At 43.4% G+C, this 23353-nt stretch overlaps 1 protein-coding gene across 2 annotated transcripts in view; it reads right to left on the bottom strand.

Moving 5' to 3' along the window:
* Positions 1-23353, bottom strand: part of ABTB3 (ankyrin repeat and BTB domain containing 3) — a 331737-nt gene that overhangs the window by 121907 nt on the left and 186477 nt on the right. For both annotated transcript variants that reach the window (XM_086401167.1, XM_086401168.1), the window contains exon 2: positions 9977-10126. In XM_086401167.1, the coding sequence (XP_086257293.1) occupies positions 9977-10126 (150 nt within the window). The remainder of the gene's footprint in view (positions 1-9976; positions 10127-23353) is intronic.

Raw genomic sequence — 23353 nt, 5'->3', positions numbered from 1 at the left:
GGAACAGATCTGACAGACAGAGAGCCTGAAGAACTATGGATGGAGGTTCATGACATTGTACAAAAGGCAGTGATCAAGACCATCCCCAAGAAAAACAAATGCAAAAAGGCAAAATGGTTGTCTGAGGAGGGCTTACAAATAGCTATGAAAAGAAGAGACACAAAAGGCAAAGGAGAAAAGGAAAGATACACCCATTTGAATGCAGAGTTCCAAACAATAGCAAGGAGAGATAAGAAATCTTTCCTCAGGGATCAATGCAAAGAAATAGAGGAAAACAATAGAATGAGAAAGACTAGAGATCTCTTCAAGAAAATTAGAGATACCAAGGGAACATTTCATGCAAAAATGGGCTCAATAAAGGACGGAAATGGTATGGACCTAACAGAAGCAGAAGATATTAAGAAAAGGTGGCAAGAATACACAGAAGAACTATACAAAAAAGGTCTTTATGACCCAAATAACCATGATGGTGTCATCACTCACCTAGAGCCACACATCCTGGAATGCGAAGTCAAATGGGCCTCAGGAAGCATCACTAAGAACAAAGCTAGTGGAGGTGATAGAATTCCAGTTGAGCTATTTCAAATCCTAAAAGATGATGCTGTGAAAGTGCTGCACTCAATATGCCAGCAAATTTGGAAAACTCAGCAGTGTCCACAGGAATGGAAAAGGTCAGTTTTCATTCCAATCCCAAAGAAAGACAATGCCAAAATACTGCATAATGGCACTCATCTCACATGCTAGCAAAGTAATGCTCAAAATTCTCCAAGCCAGGCTTCAACAGTACATGAACCATGAACTTCCAGATGTTCAAGCTGGATTTAGAAAAGGCAGAGGAACCAGAGATCAAATTGCCAACATCCATTGGATCATCCAAAAGGCAAGAGAGTTCAAGAAAAACATCTACTTCTGCTTTATTGACTATGCCAAAGCCTTTGACTGTGTGGATCACAACAAACTGTGGAAAATTCTGAAAGAGATGGGAATACCAGACCACCTGACCTGCCTCCTGAGAAATCTGTATGCAGGTCAAGAAGCAACAGTTAGAACTGGATGTGGAACAACAGACTGGTTCCAAACTGGGAAAGGAGTATGTCATGGCTGTATATTGTCACCCTGCTTATGTAACTTATATGCAGAGTACAACAAGAGAAATGCTGGGCTGGAAGAAGCACAAACTGGAATCAAGATTGCTAGGAGAAATATCAATAACCTCAGATATGCAGATGACACCACCCTTATGGCAGAAAGCAAAGAAGAACTAAAGAGCTTCTTGATGAAAGTGAAAGAGGAGAGTGAAAAAGTTGGCTTAAAACTCAACATTCAGAAAACTAAGATCATGGCATCTGGTCCCATCACTTCATGGCAAATAGATTGGGAAACAGTGGAAACAGTGACAGACTTAATTTTTGGGGGCTCCAAAATCACTGCAGATGGTGACTGCAGGCACGGAATTAAAAGACGCCTGTTCCCTGGAAGAAAAGCTATGACCAACTTAGACAGCATATTAAAAAGCAGAGGCATTACTTTGCCAACAAAGGTCCATCTAGTGAAAGCTATGGTTTTTCCGGTAGTCATGTATGGATGTGAGAGTTGGACTATAAAGAAAGCTGAGTGCTGAAGAATTGATGTTTTTGAACTGTGGTATTGGAGAAGACTCTTGAGAGTCCCTTGCACTGCAAGGAGATCCAACCAGTCCATTCTAAAGGAAATCAGTGAATTTCCTTGGACTGATGCTGAAGCTGAAACTCCAATACTTGGGCCGCATGATGCAAAGAATGGACTCATTTGAAAAGACCCTGATGCTGGGAAAGATTAAAGGCGGGAGGAGAAGGGGGCGACAGAGGATGAGATGGTTGGATTGCATCACCGACTCAATGGACATGAGTTTGAGTAAACTCTGAGAATTGGTGATGGACAGGGAGACCTGACGTGTTGCAGTCCATGGGGTCTCAAAGAGTCAGACACGACTGAGCGACTGAACTGTACTACATTATTTTAGTTTTACAGCAGTGATCCACAAGCGGGGTGATTTTGCCTCCCAGGGGACACGTGGTAATATCTGGAGACATTTCTTGTGTCACATCCCAGGGACTGTTACTCTACCTAGTGGGTAGAGGCTCGAGATGTTGCTAAACATCCTACAATATACAAATCAGTCCCCATAAGAAAGAGTTTTGCCCAGGAGTCAATAATGCCCAGGATGAGAAATTCTGTTTTACAGATAAGGAAACCAAGGCTCGAGGTAACAAGCCAGAGAAGATTGGAAACCTGGGTCTGCCTGATTCTAATGTCTGTGCTCGTCACCCTACACTGACCTAAGTCCTTTTTACAGAGACAGCGCACCGCAGCCGTGGCCAGCTCCAAGTCCATGATGGGGCAGTTTGGCATTGTGTAGCCAAGGTGTTAACAAATGCTCCTTTCCTTTGATTCAGTAATTCCATTTCTGGGACTCTGTCCCAAGGTTGGAATCCAAAATGCAGCAAAATCTTCATGCACAAGGATTTTTATCCAAAACCTTATTTATAGAATCCAAAATTTGACAAAGAAACAAATGTTTGAAAATCAGAGCATGGTTAAATAAACTCTGGTATGTGATAAAACTTATGCAGTTACTAAAAATGTTTACAGAGAGCTGCAATAAATGAAAAAAAAAATCTTTGTGTTAAAATGGTAAGTGGCAAAAAAGTGAAATTCAAAATTGCATACAGTGATCAGGATTATGTTATTAAAAATATGCACTGAGTAAATAACAGGGGGAAAAAAGCAAAATGTTGACCAAGGATTTCTCTGCCTAGAGGGATTGTGGGGGACATTCCCTTCCAACCTTTCTTGTTATTTCTGAATTTTGAATTATGGCATATGCTTCTTGGGTTTATCAGAGTAATAAGCTTAGCGAGGTGGTGTTTACTTTCTAGTGCCTCCTATGTAGGGCCAGGTTGGGGCACATTCATCTTTCCCTCTGTCTTTCTTGAAAGCACTCATAAAAAAGCTCAAAATAAGAAAAATCAAAATTGGGTGGAGAAGAGAAGAGGATCCATGTTTTGATGCCACACGTCACCCCTCCAGGTCCCCAAGACCCTGGGAAGGCTTTGGTGTTGGTTGGACTAACCGTGTCCTCAGAGCATCATTCAGTTCGCCCTGCACTTCTAGGCTCTCCGCTTTTTCTCTTGCTGTTTCCTCACCTTATAGGAACCTTCCCTTCATCTTCTCATCTACTGAAGACTCTCAAGGCTGTGATCAAATGCCACTTCTTCCAGGGAGCCCTCCAGGATGCCCCCATTCAGAATCAATTGCCCTTTACTCTGTGTACCTACAACACCTGATGATAAAGTCTAACATGTTACGTGTTTAATTCAGACATGCTTTAGATGCCCATACATCTGCTTCCCCTACTGACTTTAATGGATAGAGACATGACTCATTCATTGCCCTGTTCCTGGAGGAGCAGTGTGTTTGGTGGTTAGGGACAAGTTTTCTGGAGTCAGACTCTCTGAGTCTGAGTTTCCAACCTGCCACTGACCAGCTGTATTATCTTGGGTGAGTTAACGTCTCTGTATTTGGGGATAATTATGTCCTTTGTGAACTTGTTGTGTGGATTAAACTGCTAACATGTAGAAAGTACCTAGCATTGGTTTCTTCATTTGGAAAATGGAGATAATAATAGTTCCTAATGAAGCGATCATATAAATCACTTAAAGCACTTGAAATAGGGTTGGGCACATTCTAAACGTATAATAAGTATTCAGCATATATCTTTTACTTTGTATTGTCACTACCATCATCATCTTCATCACCAGCACCATTTTTTCCATCATCTTGGCCACCATTATCATCTTCATCATCATACTATCTACATCACCATCAGTGTCATCACTGTCATCAGCCCAGTCTCTGGATCACAGGCCTAAAGGATGTCTCTGATGAGGGTTGGTCATGGGAGATGAAATCGGCATGGGGATTCTACAATCACTAGCTCCACTTCAAATCCCACTCTATGTGTGTGCTATCTGCTGCTTCCCGGTCAGCTTCATTCATGAACCCAAAGCAACAAACCCACTGTCACTAGCTACACTGAGTTTGGGTGGCTAGAGTTTGGTTCTAGGAACCTACTTGAGAATCTGCTTATAATCAGGTTTCCCAAATGTCAGTCATTTGAAAATCAGCATCATGAATTCTCACATATCTGTGTGCCATAGGTCCGATTTATTTGCTTAATATTTTTCTTTAAATTGGCTCCTTCTTTCACACAATACATTCATTGAAAAAAGAAACTTTATATCAGTGCCATAAAAGGAAAACCAATATTTTTCTAGCACCCATAAAAAATTCATGGCAATTAAAAATAGAAAGTGTTTTGTGTATTGCCTGCAATCTCCTTTGCTACCCTTTGGGAAATGGAGCTCTGCCTTCCAGACTCAGGTTATCAGTGCAATTCCCTTTAAGCTGTCTTCCTGCATGCCACTGTGATCACCCTGAGACAAAGGATTGCATATTCCAACATGGGTTCCTTTCCCCAAAACCTGTACTGTGACAGCACCTTCAATTCCTTCCCTGCTGTTCATCCACAGTCAGCTACCACTTTCTATGTACATTTTCAAAATTTCCCACAACCCTGGGGTAGGAGGTATCATCACTCTCTTTTCAGAGATGGTAAAGCTGGGAATCAGAGTGATCAAGTTACTTGACCTAGGTCACACAGCACAGATGAGGAAATCAAGGCACTCTCCAGCATCATAAACCATGGTTTAACTTGCCTCCCAAATTTTATTGGGCTCCAAAATCACTGCAAATGGTGACTGCAGTCATAAAATTAAAAGATGCTTGCTCCTTGCTTCTGAAGAATTGATGCTTTTGAACTGTGGTGTTGAAGAAGATTCTTGAGAGTCCCTTGGACTGCAAGGAGATCCAACTAGTCAATCCTAAAGGAAATCAGTCCTGAATATTCATTGGAAGGACTGATGCCGAAGCTGAAACTCCAATACTTTGGCCACCTGATGCAAAGAACTGACTTATTGGAAAAGATCCTGATGCTGGAAGGATTGAAGGCAGCAGGAGAAAGGGACAACAGAGGGTGAGATGATTGAATGGGCACCACCAACTCGATGGACATGAGTTTGAGCAAGCTCTGGGAGTTGGTGATGGACAGGGAAGCCTGGCGTGCCGCAGTGGGTTGCAAAGAGTTGGACGTGACTGAGCGACTGAACAAAGACAACTCATTCCCTATTTTATACATGAGAAGATTGAGTCACAGAAGGGTTAAGACCAGTGACACTTTACCATTGAAAAGGGTCACAGGTACATTCTAGTGGCTAGAGGCAGCAGGACCTTATGAAAAGACCCCATTTCCCCATTTACATTTGACAGGCTCCTTGTCCAAGCAGAGGGCTTTTTTTTTTTTTTTTTCCCCTGGTGGCACTGAGGAGAGACAACCCAGAAACCCTTTTTATGCACAGTTGTAAATTAATGGTCCTGTTTCGAGTAACACATTGAGTGGGAACTGCAAGTTCACAGTTTAGTGTAAAAAGAAAACAGAAAGAGGCATTTTTCAATGAAGCCCTCATTTTTTTCCCCTTTAAATAACAGAAAGCAATTACTCTACTTAATGGCTGTCCAATGCAGGTTAATTGGGAGCTTGGGGGCAAGGCAAGGAACATTGGGCAGAAGAGCTGCAACAAGGTCTCAGAGGACACAAATATGGGATGGATGGGACCAAATGAAGAGTCGAGTTGATTCAAAAATGAGCACAGCCAGGGCCTCTGCTTTCCCTGGAGATGGGGATCTTACCTAGATCAGGTAAGGAGGCCTGCCTGGTCTGCTCACTGGACTCTAAGTACTGTCTTGCTAATTTCCTGGTTCTCACGGTTAAGAATCACCAGCCTGTGTCAGTTTGGGGACCTTTGTGAGTTAGCTTCTCACTCAAATAACGTGAGTGGCTCAGCTCAGCTAGTAAAGAATCTGCCTGTAATGTGGGAGACCTGGGTTCGATCCCTCGGTTAGGAAGATCCCCTGGAGAAGGGAAAGGCTACCCACTCCAGTATTGTGGCCTGGAGAATTCCAAGGACTACAGTCCATGGGGTCGCAAAGACTGAGCGACTTTCACTTTCACTTTCAAATAATTTGACATACAGAGATTCCAGTTCTAGCCCTCTGAGTTCAAAATTCAGTTCAATAGAACACTAAATATTTGACAAGAATTTCATTGAGTTCCCCTCCCCTGTAGCATTTTCTTCAGCTTTTGTTTCACAGACCAGTTCACTATGGGTCATTCGTGTATTCATTGGACATTCAACAGGTATTTCCCAAGCTAAGGGCAATGTGTTAGGTGCTTAGAATGCAGAACTCAACTGGACACAGCACAGTTAAGCAGAAAAAGAAAAGATGATTTGAAATGGGACTCTGCCACTTAGGAGTTGTGTGGCTTTCGGTAAAACATTTATCCTTTTAAGTCTTAGTTTTCTTATCTATAAAATGAGAATAATAATACCTTTCATGTGCTTAAAGCATTTGGCACACAGCAGGTGGTCTGGAAATAGTGGATGTATTTTTGCCCCAAGCCATAACATCACTATACATCACCACTGAAGGCAGTTTGGGGTTTTAATATGATGCCCTGAGGATAGAAGCAGGGTGTATACAGAAGTTTCAGTGGGCAGGGGCAGGGTGAGGCGGGTGGGAGAGTGGGGGTGGGTCTGTCATCTACCTGTTGGTGAAATACTCGGTAACCTTTGTGAATTCTCACATCTCCAATTTAGTTTTGAGGACAGCATTCACAATACCTGGTACAGAGCAAACTGTAGATCCTCAGACCTGGAAGGAACAAAGGTCTGACTAACGTTCTGATATTATAGAGGCAGATACAGTCCACCCATATCATCTAGAAATACCCAGGCTTCCTCCAGAGACAGGGAGTCAAGTCTAGTGATGAAAGCTCTGCCTGGAGAACTGGATTCAATTTCAACTCATCAACTCACAGGTGTGGTTGATCTTAGACAAGTTATTTATCCCTTCTTACCTTCATTCCCACATCTATGTGGATAATAATGGTTACATTGGAAGTAGCTCATGTAGATTTTTCATAGTTCCCTAGATTAACATCTATTATTGTTGGCTATTAAGAAGGCTATAGTCAGGGGCTCTGCCCTCAACCCCGAGCAGCCTGGTTCAAGAAGAACAGGGACAGCTGGGAACAAACTCTCTCCATCCCGCCATTGCTGGAACAACAGTGGTTTCTGGAATCCGCACGGGCAGAGTAACCTTTGAATATGAAGAACAGCTCTCTATGTACACAGACAGGGCAAGGCTGTATTGATTCAGACCATAGAGCAAGTCAGTCTAAATTACAGTCAGATCAGAAAAGAAGGCAATTTTATTACTTTCCATCACCGACGTGGCTTATCAACATGCCTCTGCACACACATTCTACGGGGCTGACTTAATGAATGGAGGGAACCTATTCATAATTAGCAGCACCTATTTGTGTGCCAACAATTCATATGCGAAAGTCAATATTCAACAGCAACGACAGCATTTAATTTACAGAACAAATTGTCCTTAAAAACAATTTACGTGGCAAGCTGCTCCTGCGGACTGCCTGCTTAGGTAAAATGCAGATTTGTTTAGCAAATCCTTTTCTTCAAGAGAAGCACTGGAATTGAGCGGAGCTCCAGCCCAGGTGCTAGGAGGGGCCCTTAAAATACTTCAGGACATACCTTTGAGACCCCAGAGGAGAACGTGTGGGGGCCTCTTCCAAGGTGGCACCCATGTAGACATGATCCAACCCTGTAGCCAGAATCGGCCTTTCCAAGGTCATGGGCATGTCTTGGAAATTGGTGGAGTTCCAAACAACACGGCATTTCTTCTTTGAGATGTTTCCCCAAGGGATCTGCTTGGACCAGCTACATCTGAATCTCTGGGGGGGGCTGTTAAAATGTAGACCTTTCCTTTTCCCGTTCCAACTGTTGCAGATATCTCAAAATATCATTCACACACATCACCACCTCAAAATAATAGGTCATCAGAGTTGCTGCTAGATCTTGTTTTATAATGTTCTAATAAAAACATATAATGACTATATCACAGTTTAGCTAAGATATATTGATAACTGTCTTTTAATATAATTAGCTTCCTTTACAAACTGGTACACTTTATTTCATGCATTTAAAAATACTGTTCTAAGGCAGGGTCCACAGGCTTAATCAGGCTGCCAAAGGGGTCCACAGAATCCTTAAGTTTAAGAACAATCATACAGCTGACCAGTGGCTGGAAGACCCTGTAATCAAAGGCATCTCATGACTTTGGGGATTTGATGGGAATTTCCAAATTCAGGTGCCAAGAAAGTAGCTCTAGTGAACATAAGGAGCCCCTTCAGCTCGAATCAGCGACTGCTTCCCTTTGCAGAGGTGCAAGCCATGTACTCAAGGTAGGATGACTGTCCTGGGTATACAGGGAATTCTTGGGAAGAGGTACAAGTTGCTTTATGAGTCCTTAAGTCTTTTATAGTTCAGAATTTTCTAAAATTTCACACTACCTCATACTTTAACATACTCTAGCATTTCTGTGATCATTACTCTAGTTCCATCTGGAGCTAACACACAGCTGTGTCATTTGACAATCAATTGGATCATAAGTAAATACAGATTTATATTCCTCCAGTTATATTCCTTTATATAACTCCATGGTCCTCCATGGACCATTTATATTCCTTTAGGAGGTGTAGAAGCACAGCAATCGTTACTCAAACTTGGGACACCCCAGCCTTCTTCTCTCCACCTTTCTGCCCCTTCTCTCCCTCTCTTCCCATCCCTCTCTTTGTCTCTGTCTCTCCCTTTTTTCATATTTTCCAAGGACTGACTATGTGCCAAGCAGTATTCATGGTGCTGAGGTTACAACAGTGAACAAAACAAATATCTCTTCTCTCTGTGAGAACATATTCTAATAGCAGGAAACAGATAGTTAAAAAAAATGAGTCAACTATTGAGGGTGTCTGGGGGAAGGAGGGAGGGGAATGATTGCTAATGGCTATCAGGTTTCTTGTTGGGGTGATGAAAATGTCCTAAAATTGATTGTGGTTATGGTTGCATAACTTGGAATTACACTAAAAGCCATTGAATGATGATATACTTTAAGTAGGTGAACAGGATATAAATTATATCTCAGTGGACTTGTTACTGAAAAACAAAAAGAAATATTGAGCATGTCATAGGGTAATAGCTGAGAAGAAAGGTAAAGCAGTGAAGAGGGAACAGAGTTCTTAGGGTGTTATAATTTTACATAGGGTGGTCAGGGAAAACTTCATTAAGGGACAACATTTGGGTGAGGACTTGAAGGTAATGAGGAAATAAGCTATGTGGATATCTGGAGGATGAGAGTGGTTTATACAGAGGGAACAGTATGTGCAAAGGCCCTGAGGTATGTCTGCTATGTTCAAGGAACAAGAGGTACCAGTGTGACTGAGTTCAGCAGGCCTGGGGAGGAAGTGGAGGAAGATGTCTGAGGGATACAGGTGGGGAGCCTGGATGAAATTTTGAGGATTTGGGCTTTTCCTGTGGATCAGATGGTAAGCCAGTGGAGGATTCTGAACAGACGTGGTCCCGTTGTGGAAATCAACAGTCTTTACAGCATTAACCGTAAATGTAGTGCTAGGGACTAGGGTGCGAGGGACTGCAGAGACCTCCCTGGTGGGTGTCAGCTTGTTGAATTACCACAACTACATTCTAAGTGAAGTATTACCATATTCTCTGCTTTATAAAAAAGGAAATGGAGGCTTAGAAAAGGGTAGGAGGCTGACCTCCATCAGAGGCAGTCTTTACCAGTCTACCTGACTCCAGAGCCCTCGCCTTCACCACGGCCATCACTGACCTGTGTACGTAGCGGGTGCTTAATAAAAGGAGCCACCAGATAGGTTACAGAACACTGCCCTGAGCACAGTCAGCCCCTTGGGCACAGAGTAGGCAGAGAACCAGCATCCACTTACTCAGTTCTGCGATGCTGCCGACGCGGGTGGCCAGCAAGGACTGCTCGATGGTCCTCAGCTCGGACTGGCTAAACATGGGCAGCTCTCCCGGCTTGCTGGTCCGCTGCGGGTCCCGGTGAAGGTTCAGGCTGTCTGGCAGGCAGAGCACTCCTGCAGGTGGTGGGAACAGAGGGTGAAAGGAAAACAGATTGTCATTTTTCTGCTACCCAAAGGAGGGGTGCAAAACCCCTCAAACCCCATGCACAGCCTCAAACCACACCAGAGTTGGTAATGCAAAGGAAACATGGGAACCAAGGCTCTGCATCCTCTTGGAAATGATGTCTAGGTCTTTCCAAAGGTCTCCTGATTTAACAAACATCCTTCTGTATGTGCACATGCCCAAAGGACACAGAAGAAAATCATTTCCTCAGAACTGGCAGGGACCCCACCTGTGCAGAGACTCAGTGGGGTCTCAGAGACTCAGACCACCTCTTGAGAACTCAGTGGTCATGGTCCCACCAGCCTTCCCGAGGCAGCTGCCACCCCAAGCGCCCTGGAAGACATCTCTCCTGGCAGTCCTCTGAGGGCTCGCTTTACTTTCCCAGCAAATTCCACTCTGGGTGGTTGGGCTGTTATCTGTCAGACAAAGCTCTGACTTTCTCCATAGAGCTGTATTTCAGGAGCTAAAAAGTCCCCACGGGCTTTTGTAGCTTGTATGGTGAATACCCATGGGAGATCCCTGGAGTCCAATTATTTTTATCCCGTCCTTTCCATTCCATGATCATTTAGTGAGAACCTGAGAACTTACTTCGATTAACTACTCAGAAATATTCACTGTTCCTGTCATCACCACAGCCTCCATAGGCAGAGTGTGATTTCTTGCTCCTTGACTTTTGGTTTCACAAACTTTGGCCAAAGGTATGTTAAGAGATATGATGGAACCAAACGTCTGAAAAGCACCTGTGCAGTTGAACTTGCTCTTTTGCGCTTTTGCATTGTCATGAGAAAAACACACCCTGCTTAGCCTGCTGGTGTAAGGAAGGTGAGAGACCCACAGAGCCGATCCAGTATAATCTGTAGCTTGGAGCTGCCCCACAAAAGCAAGTGTTAATTTAATATGCCATTGAGATACCCAGGGTTGTTTGTTACTCAGTATCATTATGGTGATGACTAACAGATACACCTGCTGTATGTCAATCACAGAGGAGACAACGAATGAGGCAGGCATGTGTTGTCCTGCATTAGGGACTGAGGATATGGTGATAGACAGGCTACACCTACTCCAGTTCTCAATGGGCTCACAGTCTAAGTGAAGGAGATGGACTATTATACACATAACCACAAAGCCATACCATACATGCTCTATGGTAAGAGAAGATGAGAAGATTAGCAGGGACCTGAACAAAAGTAGTTGTCAATAAGTTGGAAGCATTTATTGAGTGCCAACAGTAGTCCCAATTCTGCTAGGCATTTTGGAAATGCAAAAGAAGCAGAAGATGTATTCAAGAATAAACTCACTGGAGAAACAAGACTGCCAATGACAAAACAGCTGGAGTACAATGAAGCAGTATCAACACACAGGTGCGGAATTATTTAAACCAACTGTCAGGGCGAGGGGACAGACAGAAGGCAAAGGTCAAAACTCAAGTCTACTCCTCGCCCTGTTTGAACCACAAATGCCCAGCAAACAGACTCCTCCTCTTCTGCCCCCTGCTGCATAATTAGTGGCTCCAGCCACACTGACCTAGTCACTCGTCTTGAATATTTTACTTTCATACCTAACAAGCTGACACAGTGGAGAAGGCAACCATAACAGATTTTTTTGAGTAATAAATAAATGGATAAAGAGTACAAATGACCATTAGAGTTTAATGTTCTTATAATTAGGAAACTGGTCAAATGAGTTTCTGAGATTGTTTTCTAACTATTGTTTTTCAAAAATCTTAGACTCAATAAGAATATATTTTATATCACAACCCAGTACACACAGCCTTCCCAGGTGGCTCCGTGGTAAAGAATCTGCCTGCTAAGCAGGAGACGTGGGTTCAATCTCTGGGTCAGGAAGATCCCCTGGAGAAGGAAATGGCAACCCATTCCAGTATTCTTGCTTGAAAATCCCAAGAACAGAGGAGCTTGGCGGGCTACAGTCCATGGGGTCATAAAAGGGTCAGATACAACTCAGCATCTACACCACCACCACCAATACACACACACAAACACACACGCACCATCACCACCACCACTACTACACCCAATTCTCTTGTTTTCCATGAAGAAAAATCACGGAAATAATATTAATCCTTACTATGTATGAGGCATGCCCCATTTTTTTTCTTTTCACTTCGTTTCTATCTTACCAATAAAAAATCCTGAGTGTAGCACCAAAAGTGATCTCATGGCCCGCTAGTGGGTCGTGACTAGCAATTTGAAAAACTCTGTGAGCCAGGCTGGTTCACACCTTGACATTAACTGGACAATACAGATTGCTGATTTATTGGATACTACTTAGCACTGGGCTGGGCTCCACATCGGCGACTATAGAGAAGGTTGAGAGGTGATCCCCACACTTCAGGGACCCCCATCTTTTCAGGAAAGGCAAAATCTTCACAGAAATGCCCGTCATGTAAGGCTGGCCTCCTGCCTGTCCTTTTCCTTTAACACCTGAGTCATCCCCCAATCACCCCAGGCAGGGACGCCCTGAGTCATCCTCGGTTCCTCCTGTTTGCTCACCTGCCCAGACATTTGGTCAGAGGTCAAGTAGCCATTGCCATGGCAACGAATGCTGGGCCAACCCTTCATCTGATGCCTCTGAAGTTCCTGACTCTAATTCAGAGATTTACCACTCTTAAAAGTGCATATGGCAAATGATAGCAGGTGACCATGACCCAGTGGGACAAGTGACCCAAGGTTCAGGGGATGAGGCCCTCTGTTGGGGGAGGGGGTAGTAGTCAGGGGGCTTCACAGTAAAGGAGACCTGGGAGTGAGCCCTGACTGTCAGGGAGGATGACATTCTCTAATGAACAATACAAAAGGCCCTGACATGTACTCACAGGTTTGCTTTCTTGGTAATAGCATTATACACAGCAAGTTCTTATCCCAGGCTGGCATCTGAAACATTGCTTCACACATGGGTTGATGTACAAGCAAATGTGCCTCAAATGTGACTCCAGACTTGGAATCTGGAACCCAGGGCATCAGTCTTGGCTCTACCACTTCCTACCCATGTTTAACTTTGGGCAGGTCAGAGAACCTCTCTGGACCTCAGTTTCCTCTTCTGTGAAATGGGAGTGATAAGAATGCTGAGGGTGGGAGATGAAATGAGACCATGTGTAGTAAAGTACTTTGCACGTGCTGAGCAATAGTACATGCTTGACATATGTTAACTGAGATGAAAATTGGTCAATGTGTATAAACGCAAATTTGAACTGCCTTATGCTTCATCATGAGAATAAATAATTTCCCTCAGAATTATTCATCCTTCCTTTAGAGCATTATGAAATTTAAATGTGAAAATATAATTATTCAAAGAAGCTTTGAAAGCTAGAGTACTAGGACTTGAGAAATCTATAATTGATCTATTATGCAAAGATTATATACCAGGGTTTTCCTTTTTTTCTTTTGTTTTGACGACTCTGTATGGGGTACACACATAAACTAGAGTTATTTTTTTGTGTATAAAAATCAACTAGGTCATTAAGAAGGTCCCAGCTGCATATTTTAGTGCCAGATACAGGCTTGAGTGTTTTGGAATACTCATCAATTTCTGTTATTGGAGTCAAGGACAGTCGCAGCCTGGTGACTGACCCAAGTTTCAAAACAGGGGAGACCTAAGGTTCAAATATGACTTTGGATCTAAAGGAATATGGTCACCTTGGAGAGCAGGTGACCATTGGGGAGTGGCTACTATGTTGAAGGGGTCACCGTCTTACTGAAATCTATCACTGTGGAGTGGGTTATACATTTGTCTAAGGGGAAATCCATTCACATTTTCAAAGGGGTTGGCAAGTGCTAAAAGATGATTAACCAGTGTCTTTGAATGTCCACATTTCCAGCCATAACCAACCTGGGACTGACTAACCATGGGGAGGCCAGAGGCCAGAGACAGGCTTCAGTCCTGCCCCAGTCCCCTGGGCAACCTGGACAAAGCACTTCCCAGACCTTCAGTCAGCTTCCATGTCTGCAAAGAGGGGTTAAAGTAGCCACATCATCAGTTTATTGTGTTGATTCAAGAAAAGAAGTATTTAAGGCCTCCAACCTATAGTAAGTGCCTAACTGAATGGCCTCTTCCCACAATGTGCAGCTTTGTTTATCTAATGTCTGGATTCAAATAGTCCTGCAGATCATCCTTCCACAATCCTGTGTGACTGGAGACAGACAACTTTTTGGTTAGGTCATTTAGGATAGAAAATATGAGAACCACTCCTCTGGATGGGCCCCTGGACCAACCACTGATCTGGCATTCTGTCTCCGCTGGCGGCGATCCAGGCAGTTCTGCCTCCCTAAATGCCTACCTCTATAGGATGGTATAGAGGTATACATACCAGGCAAATACAACACCCTGCCATCCTTTCCCTCCACTCAGCTCTTCTCTGTGTCTCCATTCTATCATTGGATCAGGATGCTATTTACCCACCAAGAGAAAACCAAATAAGACAACCATCAGCACTCATCCAATCTCCCCTTGATGTGATGATGGTGATGGGAGACAAGGGGGCTACACAAGGTCTTGGCATCCTGGACCCAGGCTTGGGTTCTGCCTTGTCTGTCTCTGGCTGTGAGAAGGAGACAGACTGTCCTGTGTTCTGCCTGCCAAGCTAAGCCTTGTTTTCTGCTAGGTTGTCCCCAGAATTTAAAGTGGAGGGTCCTGGCACCAGTCCCAGCTTTAAAAAATGGGAAGGAAGCAGCTGGGGTGCAGCACACCAGCCCTCAAACTGGCATTGGACAGACCTGGCTGGGTTCAGATTCCTGCCTCACCGTCTCCCAGCTGTGAGGCCTGGGACTTGTGACCCGGCCCCTCTGAGCCTCTGTTTCTCTCTCTGAAACTTGTTTGATGCTATCTACCTCCTAGTGTGCTTGGGAGGCCGTAATGGGATAATCTACATGGACAACCTGTCACAGAAAAAGGGGTCGATAAATGTTTGTTAATAATCCAAGTGAAGTTCTTTGAAGGGAAAGATTTAGGAATTCAATAACACGCTGCTAGAGGGCTTTCTTCTACTGTTTAATTTATTAAGAAATAAGGTAGGAAGTTATCAGATTTTTAAAAATGTTTGCACAATAGGCTTGGAAACTCCTTTTTATTTTAAGAAATTTGGCAGTGGGAAACAAATTCATGGCTGGCTTGGTGAGCACATACATCTGTGAGAGGCATGCCATATTCCAATTAGGATACACCCAGACCACAGTTTATTTTTCCCCCATTATGAATTACATTCAGTGGGAAAAGCTCTTAGGAAGTCTGAAGCTAAACCATCAAAAGAAACAAGAGGTAGAAAACACAAAGATGGAGAATTTTCAGAAATGAGTTCAATAACATGCTGGTCCTTGGCAGCTGAAGTGCCCAGGGGGAATAAGCATGCTGACCTTAAAAGAACATGAAGATATCTATAGAACTACCATATGACCCAGAAATCCCACTACTGGACATACACCCTGAAAGTGAAAGTGTTAGTCGCTCAGTCATGTCCCACTCTTTGCAGCCTCATGGACTGCAGCCCACAAGGTTCCTCTATCCATGGGATTTTCCAGGCATGAATACTGGAGTGGGTTGCCATTTCCTTCTCCAGAGGATCTTCCTGACCCAGGGTTCAAACTCGCATCTCCTGTGTCTCCTGTGTTGCAGGCAGATTCTTTACCCACTAAGCCATTGAAAATCATAATTCAAAAGGACACATGTACGTCAGTGTTCATTGTAGCACTATTTACAATAGTCAGACATAGAGACAACCTAAATAACCAAAGACAGATGAATGGATAAAAAAGATGTGGTACATAGATACACTGGAATATAACTCAGTCATTGAAAGGAATGAAATTGGGTCATCTGCAGAAATGTGGATGGACCTAGGGTTTGTCATACAAAGTGAAATAAGTCAGAAAGAGAAAAACAAATATCGTATATTAAAGCATATATGTGGACTCTAGAAACATGGTACAGATGAACCTACTTGCAGGGCAGGAATAGAGACAGACGTAGAGATGGACATGTGGACACTGTGGGGAAGGGGAGGGAGGGATAAACTGAGAGGTTAGAATTTATATATATATGTGTGTGTGTGTGTGTGTGTGTGTGTGTGTGTAGTGATTCCCTGGTGGCTCAGACGGTAAAGCGTCTGCCCACAATGCGGGAGACCTGGGTTCAATATCTGGGTTGGGAAGATCCCCTGGAGAAGGAAATGGCACCCCACTCCAGTACTCTTGCCTAGAAAATTTCATGGATGGAGGAGCCTGGTGGGCTACAGTCCACGGGGTCACAAAGAGTCGGACACGACTGAGCAACTTCACGAGATACACACACACACATACACACTACTGCTGCTGCTGCTGCTAAGTCACTTCAGTCGTGTCCGACTCTGTGCGACCCCATAGACGGCAGCCCACCAGGCTCCCCTGTCCCTGGGATTCTCCAGGCAAGAATACTGGAGTGGGTTGCCATTTCCTTCTCCAATGCATGAAAGTGAAAAGTGAAAGGGAAGTCGCTCAGTCGTGTCCGACTCTTCGCGACCCCATGGACTGCAGCCTACCAGGCTCCTCCGTCCATGGGATTTTCCAGGCAAGAGTACTGGAGTGGGGTGCCATCGCCTTCTCCGATATACATACTACTGTGCATAAAATATGTAACTAGTGGGAATCTGCTGTATAACACAGAGAGCTCAGCTCAATGCTCTGTGAAGACCTAGATGGGTGGGATGGGGGTGGGTAGGAGTCAAGTACAAGAGAGAGGGGATATATGTACACATATAGCTGATTCACTTCATTGTACAGCAGAAACTAATACAACATTGTAAAGCAATTATACTCCAATAAGAAACAAAATAAAAATAAATAAAATAAAACAAAAAAAACTAAAAGACTATGAAGGTATCTATGGATCATTTATTCATTCACCAACACTAAGCACCACAGACAGCAGGACACATTTCTGTTCTCAAAGGCTCCTGGTGGGCAAGGGAGACAGACCCCTCCACCAACTGAATCACTATGGGAGAAACAGCAGAGCAGAGGCGTGCATGAGATCCTCATGGATCACGGTGGGTGAGTCAAGTTGGCCTGGAAGTGTCAGGGCAACTTCCCAGGGCAGCTTAGGAGACCTGAGGAAGCAGACATCTTATGGCAAAGTTGAAAGAGTGTGGATTCTGGAGCCTGAATGAATGCTCAGGTTGAATTGCACCAGTGGTACTTCAGAGCAACGTCACCTAGGGATGCTATTTAGCTTTCCTGTATCTCCATTTCCTTGTGAATAATATGGGAATGGTCACTGTATAATATGCTCCTAAAGCCACTGGAAGATCAAATGAGTTAATGCATGTAAATCTTGGACCCTATACATAGCTCAACAAAGGTGATGATGATGATGAAGATAATGTTGGTGATTAGAGAAGGACATTCCAAGGAAGCGCAAAGGCCCAGGGTATGTGCTCTGCCCACAAGAGTGGTTGGAACAGAGGGTACATGATTGGCACAGAGGGTGCAGAAGTTGGGAGAAGGAGCAGGATCGGGTAGTAGGGGCAGACCATGGAGGGCATTGGGCCAAAAAAAGTTTGTTCTTAAAAACTAAACTTTTACCTTCCAGCTAGCCTGTTTCTCTCTCTTTGCTTTTCTCAGCCAAAATTCTAGGAAGAGTGGTCAATACCCACTATGCCCACTTCTTCCTCTCCCTTATTATCTCTACACCTACTACCTACCTTTCGATGGATGCCCAGCAAATTCATGTTCGTCCTTCAAGGCCCAATTCAGATGTCACTTCTGAGACCCCAAGACTAAAGAAGTTTCTATTCTTAGGAAGCTCTTAGCCCAGAGAGGAAGATCTGTGAGCTGTGGAAAGGTCCAGATTTAGGAGACAATCTGGCTCCTGGGACCACAGACTGTGGCCATTTGGAAGTTCTCTGAAAAGCATCTGTCTTCTTTGTTCCCCTACACAGCAGTGACACATGTGGGCACAGAGTCATGTGGTGGTAATAACCCAGCAAGGTAATACCCCAAGTGGGTAATAACCCAGTCCTGGGTGCGACAGACAGGGAACTTGTGTGTTAGAGTGTTTTGAGTTAAAAACTAGTCTTTGACATTTCAATTAACACATGGCAACAGACCAGAATAAAATAATGAGGAGGCAGCTTTGTGGACAAGGGAGGCTTTCCTGCTGTACATCAAGGTGGCCATTCTGCTTCCTCTTGAATACTTATAATTCAAATGCATTCATCAATCATTCATTTATCCATCCATCCATCCAAACTTCCACTTTGATTATGGATCATCCTTTAATTAATTAAAGGGTAATTAATTAATTATTTTTTGAGCATCTACTATCCAATGCATTGTGTATTGGACGTATCCAATACAACGAATACAATGGGGATACAGAAGGAAACAATACGGAGTAGTTGCTCTCCATTGATCTATGTACTTATCCAGCCACCTAACCTCTCTCTCTCCCATCCATCTATCCATTTCCCCACCCCTCCATTCCTCCATTCATCCATCCCACATAATGTGTCAGACTGAGGCTATAATGAAAAGACACAGATCCTCTCCTTAAGAAATTCATAATCTAGTGGGATAAGTACACACGCTTATGAGTGTACTTATGTACAGGAGCGGTAAGAGAAGCTCGTACACGCTACACTAATGGCACACATAGAAATTGGGTAGTCTACCTGAGTGGCATTGACAGGAAAGGATTCACGGATGAACTGTCCTAGGATCAGTACCAAAAGATGAGGCGAGGTTTACTAGGTGAATGGGATGGGCTGTGGGGAAGAGAAAGGTGTAGGAAAGGGCAAAACAGAGGGAGCAGCAAAAGCCAAAGCACAGAGGCGAGAAAACTGATGTGTTGAAGGGACTGTAATATGCTCTTTTTATACATTACTGGATCTGATGTGCAAATATTTTGTTCAAGATTGTTGCATCTACGCTCACAAGAGATACGCATCTGTAGTTTTCTTGTAGTATTGTTGTCTGGTTTTGGTATTTAGAGTAATGCAGACTCATCAAATGCACAGAACGAGTTAGGAAGGATTCCTTTTGCTTTCGTTTTCTGAAAGTGGTTGTTTTGTTGTGGTCAGTCGCTCAGTCATGTCTGACTCTTTGCCACCTCATGGACTGCAGCCCACCAGGCTCCTCTGCCCATGGAACTTTCCAGGCAAGAGTGCTAGAGTGGGTTGCCATTTCTTCCTCCAGGGGATCTTCCTACCCAGGGATCGACCCCAAGTCTTCCACACCGCAGGTGGATGGGGGCTCTTTACCACTGAGCCACCAGGAAAGCCCAAAAGTGGTTGTAGAGAACTGGTAAAATTTCTTCCTTAAATGTTTGGTAGAGTTCACTTGGAGAAGGCAATGGCACCCCACTCCAGTACTCTTGCCTGGAAAATCCCATGGATGGAGGAGCCTGGTAGGCTGCAGTCTATGGGGTCTCGAAGAGTCGGACATGACTGAGCGACTTCGCTTTCACTTTCATGCATTGGAGAAGGAAATGGCAACCTAAGAACCCAAGAACACTCCAGTGTTCTTGCCTGGAGAATCCCAGGGACCGGGGAGCCTGGTGGGCTGCCGTCTATGGGGTTGCACAGAGTCGGACACGACTGAAGCGACTTAGCAGCCGCAGCAGCAGCAGAGTTCACTACCTGGGCCTGATGCTTTCTGTTTTTAAAGGTTATCAGTTGTTGATTCAATTTCTTTAATAGACATAGGCCTCTTCAGAGTGTCTATTGCTTTTTTTTGGCTGTGCTGCATGGCTTGTGGGATCTTAGTTCCCTGACCAGAGATTGAACCCGAGCCCTTGGCAGCGAGAAACGTTAACTCCTGGACCACCAGGGAATTCCTCAGATTGTTGATTTCTTCTTGTTGTGAGCCTTGGGAGATTAAGTCTCTCAAGGAATTGGTACATTTCACCTAAGTTATCAAATTCGTGAGCACCAAGTTTTTCACAGTATTTCTTAAATGACCATGAGATTTATAGTGATGCTTCCTTCTTTATTTCAGTCATTTCTCTTTTTATTCTTAGTTAGTCTGGCTAGCGGCTCATCAATTTTATCAATCTTTTCAAAGAACCAGCTTTGGTTTCATTGATTTTCTCTATTGATTTCCTGTTTTTAATTGATTTCTGCTCTAATTCTTACTATTTCTGTTTGCTTTTGATTTAATTTGCTCTTCTCTTTTTAGTTTTCTAACACAAAACTTAGATTCTTGATTTTACATCTTTTTTAAATAATTTTTTTTAATTGGAGGATAATTGCTTTATAATATTGGGTTGTTTTCTGCCATATATCTTCTTTTTTAATACATGAATTTACTGCTATAAATGTCCCTGTAAGCACTGCTTTTTCTGCATCCCATAAATTTTTATGTTGTGTTTTCACTTATTATTAGTTAAAAATATTTTTAAAACTTCTCTCGAGATTTTTTTCCTTTGGCCCAAGTGATATTCAGAAGTGTGTTGCTTAACCTCCAAGTGTTTGGAATTTTCCAGCTATCTTTCTCCTATTGTTGTCTAGTTTAATCCTGTTGAGGTCTGAGAACAGACAGTGTATAATTTCTATTCTTTTGAAGTTGTTAAGGTGTGCTTCATGCCTCAGAATGTGGTCTATCTTGGTGAATGTTCCATGTGAGCTTGAGAAGGATTCTGTTGACGTTGAATGAAGTAGTCTATAGATGTCCATTATGTCCAGTTGATTGAAGGTGCTGAGTTCAACTCTGTCCTTACTGATTTTCTACCTGTTGGATCTGTCATTTCTGATAGAGGAATGTTAGTCTCCAACAATCAAAGTGGATTTATCTATTTCTCCTTTCAGTCCTATCAGTTTTTGCCTTTTCTTATTACAAGGTATGTTGAAGTTATTTCAAGCTGCTGCTTTCCCAGATTAATTTAAATTCGGAATCATTAAGTATCTGAAAATGGTTTAGTTAGTGCAGGTGATGACATTAGAAAAAGAAGGAAGGAACTGATAGGCAGCAGGAGTGGTAAGGCAGTATATATCCATTTAAGAGACCTCCTAGATTTATTTTCAGAGAAGGCAATGGCACCCCACTCCAGTACTCTTGCCTGGAAAATCCCATGGACGGGGGAGCCTGGTGGGCTGCAGTCCATGGGGTCGCTAAGAGTTGGACACGACTGAGCGACTTCACTTTCACACATCGGAGAAGGAAATGGCAACCCACTCCAGTATTCTTGCCTGCAGAATCCCACGGACAGAGGAGCCTCGTGGGCTGCAGTCCATGGGGTCTCACAGAGTCGGACACGAATGAAGCAACTTAGCACCAGCAGCAGCAGCAGCAGATTTATTTTGAATATACAGCATGTGCCCAGCTGTGCCTTTCTCTGTTGCCAACTCTTCTGTTTTACTCTTTTTCACTGAGATTTCCTTAAAAAACATAAGTTGAATTAATGAATGAGGCCTGGGTAGAGTTCTTGATGGAAAAGAAAGATTAGTATGTTTTAAAGAAAGGTGTTAATGATACATTAGCACCCCACTGAGAATTTCTCCCTATTAGAGAAAGAACAGGGGCTGGAAAATGGATTTCACAGCAGCTGTCAGAAAATTTTTATGCCAAGGACAAATATTCACAGGTTTGTCTTCCCCAGGATGTCTAGGAACCATTTCCAGGTAATTGCGAGGGTACCTTCTACAGTAGAAGTCTGTGCATTGGGCAAAATTCCAACTGGAAATCTCTTTCCAATGGAACTTCTGCAGAGTAAGAGCATGAAGATCATTTATATTCATAACAAAGGCCTCCAAGGCCTGTGAGATCCTGAATCACCCAAGAAAGATTAAATCATGTTCAACCGAGCTTTAGTGTTAAGTATATTTAATTGTATTCTAACTCTTCAAAGACTGATTATCTTTAATTAAATAGCCTGGTGACTACAGACTTATCACTTATTTGATATGATATAGTGAGGAACTATTCACTAGGATATTTAATAAGTTGAAATACCCTATGGCTGACCACACAGAATGACAGAGGTGTGTGTGTGTGTGTGTGTGTGTGTGTGTGTGTGTGTGTGTGTGTCTACAGGCATGGAAGAGATTAGGCCAACATTTTGAGAGCTGGCTAAATGGTGCTGTTAACATAGTGTAGATGTTAATGGCACATAAAAGCATAAATCTGCCATTTGCAGCCACGCATGTGTACGGTGATATAAATAACTAATAGGGCTTTCACAATCCATTGAAAATATAAAGATTACTAAATTGGCTTTTAAAAACATTAGAATCCCATTAGGCCAGAAACTCAGCAGCTGATTACAGAGCAAAATCAACCTCAAGAGGACTCTAAATTCTCATTTGTTGCTGCTGTTAAAAGGTACTGCACTTTCAACAAGGCCATGGGCCCCTGGGGAAGAAAGCTCACAGTCCTTGCTGGCGAAAAAGGGCCCTATCCAGCTATGCATCTGGTTAAGGATGCTTATGGGGAGACTCTTTCTCCTAGCACCTGTCCTGGGAGTTCCATCAAGAAATATTAATATATGATGTAGCCCAAATATAAGTCAATGTTTCTGAACTTAAAAAACTTATGGCTCCCTCCCTATAAGACTTTTTGGACATTTTCTTCCCTCCCCACCCCCACCTCTACTATATTCACCACGTCTTTTAGAACTGTCTACTCAGTTGGTGATTTTAAATGTTTTGTACTGCCTAGAGCAGTCTTTAGCCCATGGCTACCCTTCTCCACTCCAACAACCTTCAGAGGCTCCCATTGCCTAGAGGATAAGATGGGAACTTCTTCACTTTTGCGATCTTTACCTAACCTAGCTGTCCAATCGAATTTCATACCACTCCCCAAGTGACAGAGGGACTCACTCTCCTCGGTATGACGCCGCCCCGCCCCCACACCTCTGCTTCCACAGCTCCTCCCATCCAGAACGCCCCTCGCTCTGCTTTCACAGGCAGCAAGTCCCCCTTCCTTCAAGGCACAAGGTAAATGCCACTTCCTTCAGCAGCTGCCTCAGATCTCCTCGAGGGGCTGGGACCCCTCCTCTTTCCACAGCAGGGTGACGTATGGAACTTCCACATCCTTTAAGGGCTGTGGCAAAGACTCATAATGCTGATGAGAAACAGTAGTTTAGATTTTATATGGCACTTGCTATGAGCCAGCCACTATTTTAAGTGCTTTGTGTGTATTAACTATTGTAATCCTTACAGCAGTTCTCCACAGTTGATATTATTATTGTTGTTATAGTTT

Source organism: Bos grunniens, chromosome 5 (assembly GCF_055505025.1).
Source record: "Bos grunniens cultivar Pamir isolate PY7600 chromosome 5, Bosgru_T2T1.0, whole genome shotgun sequence".
NCBI classification, from domain to species: domain Eukaryota; kingdom Metazoa; phylum Chordata; class Mammalia; order Artiodactyla; family Bovidae; genus Bos; species Bos grunniens.
This window is presented reverse-complemented; position numbering and strand designations above follow the sequence as displayed.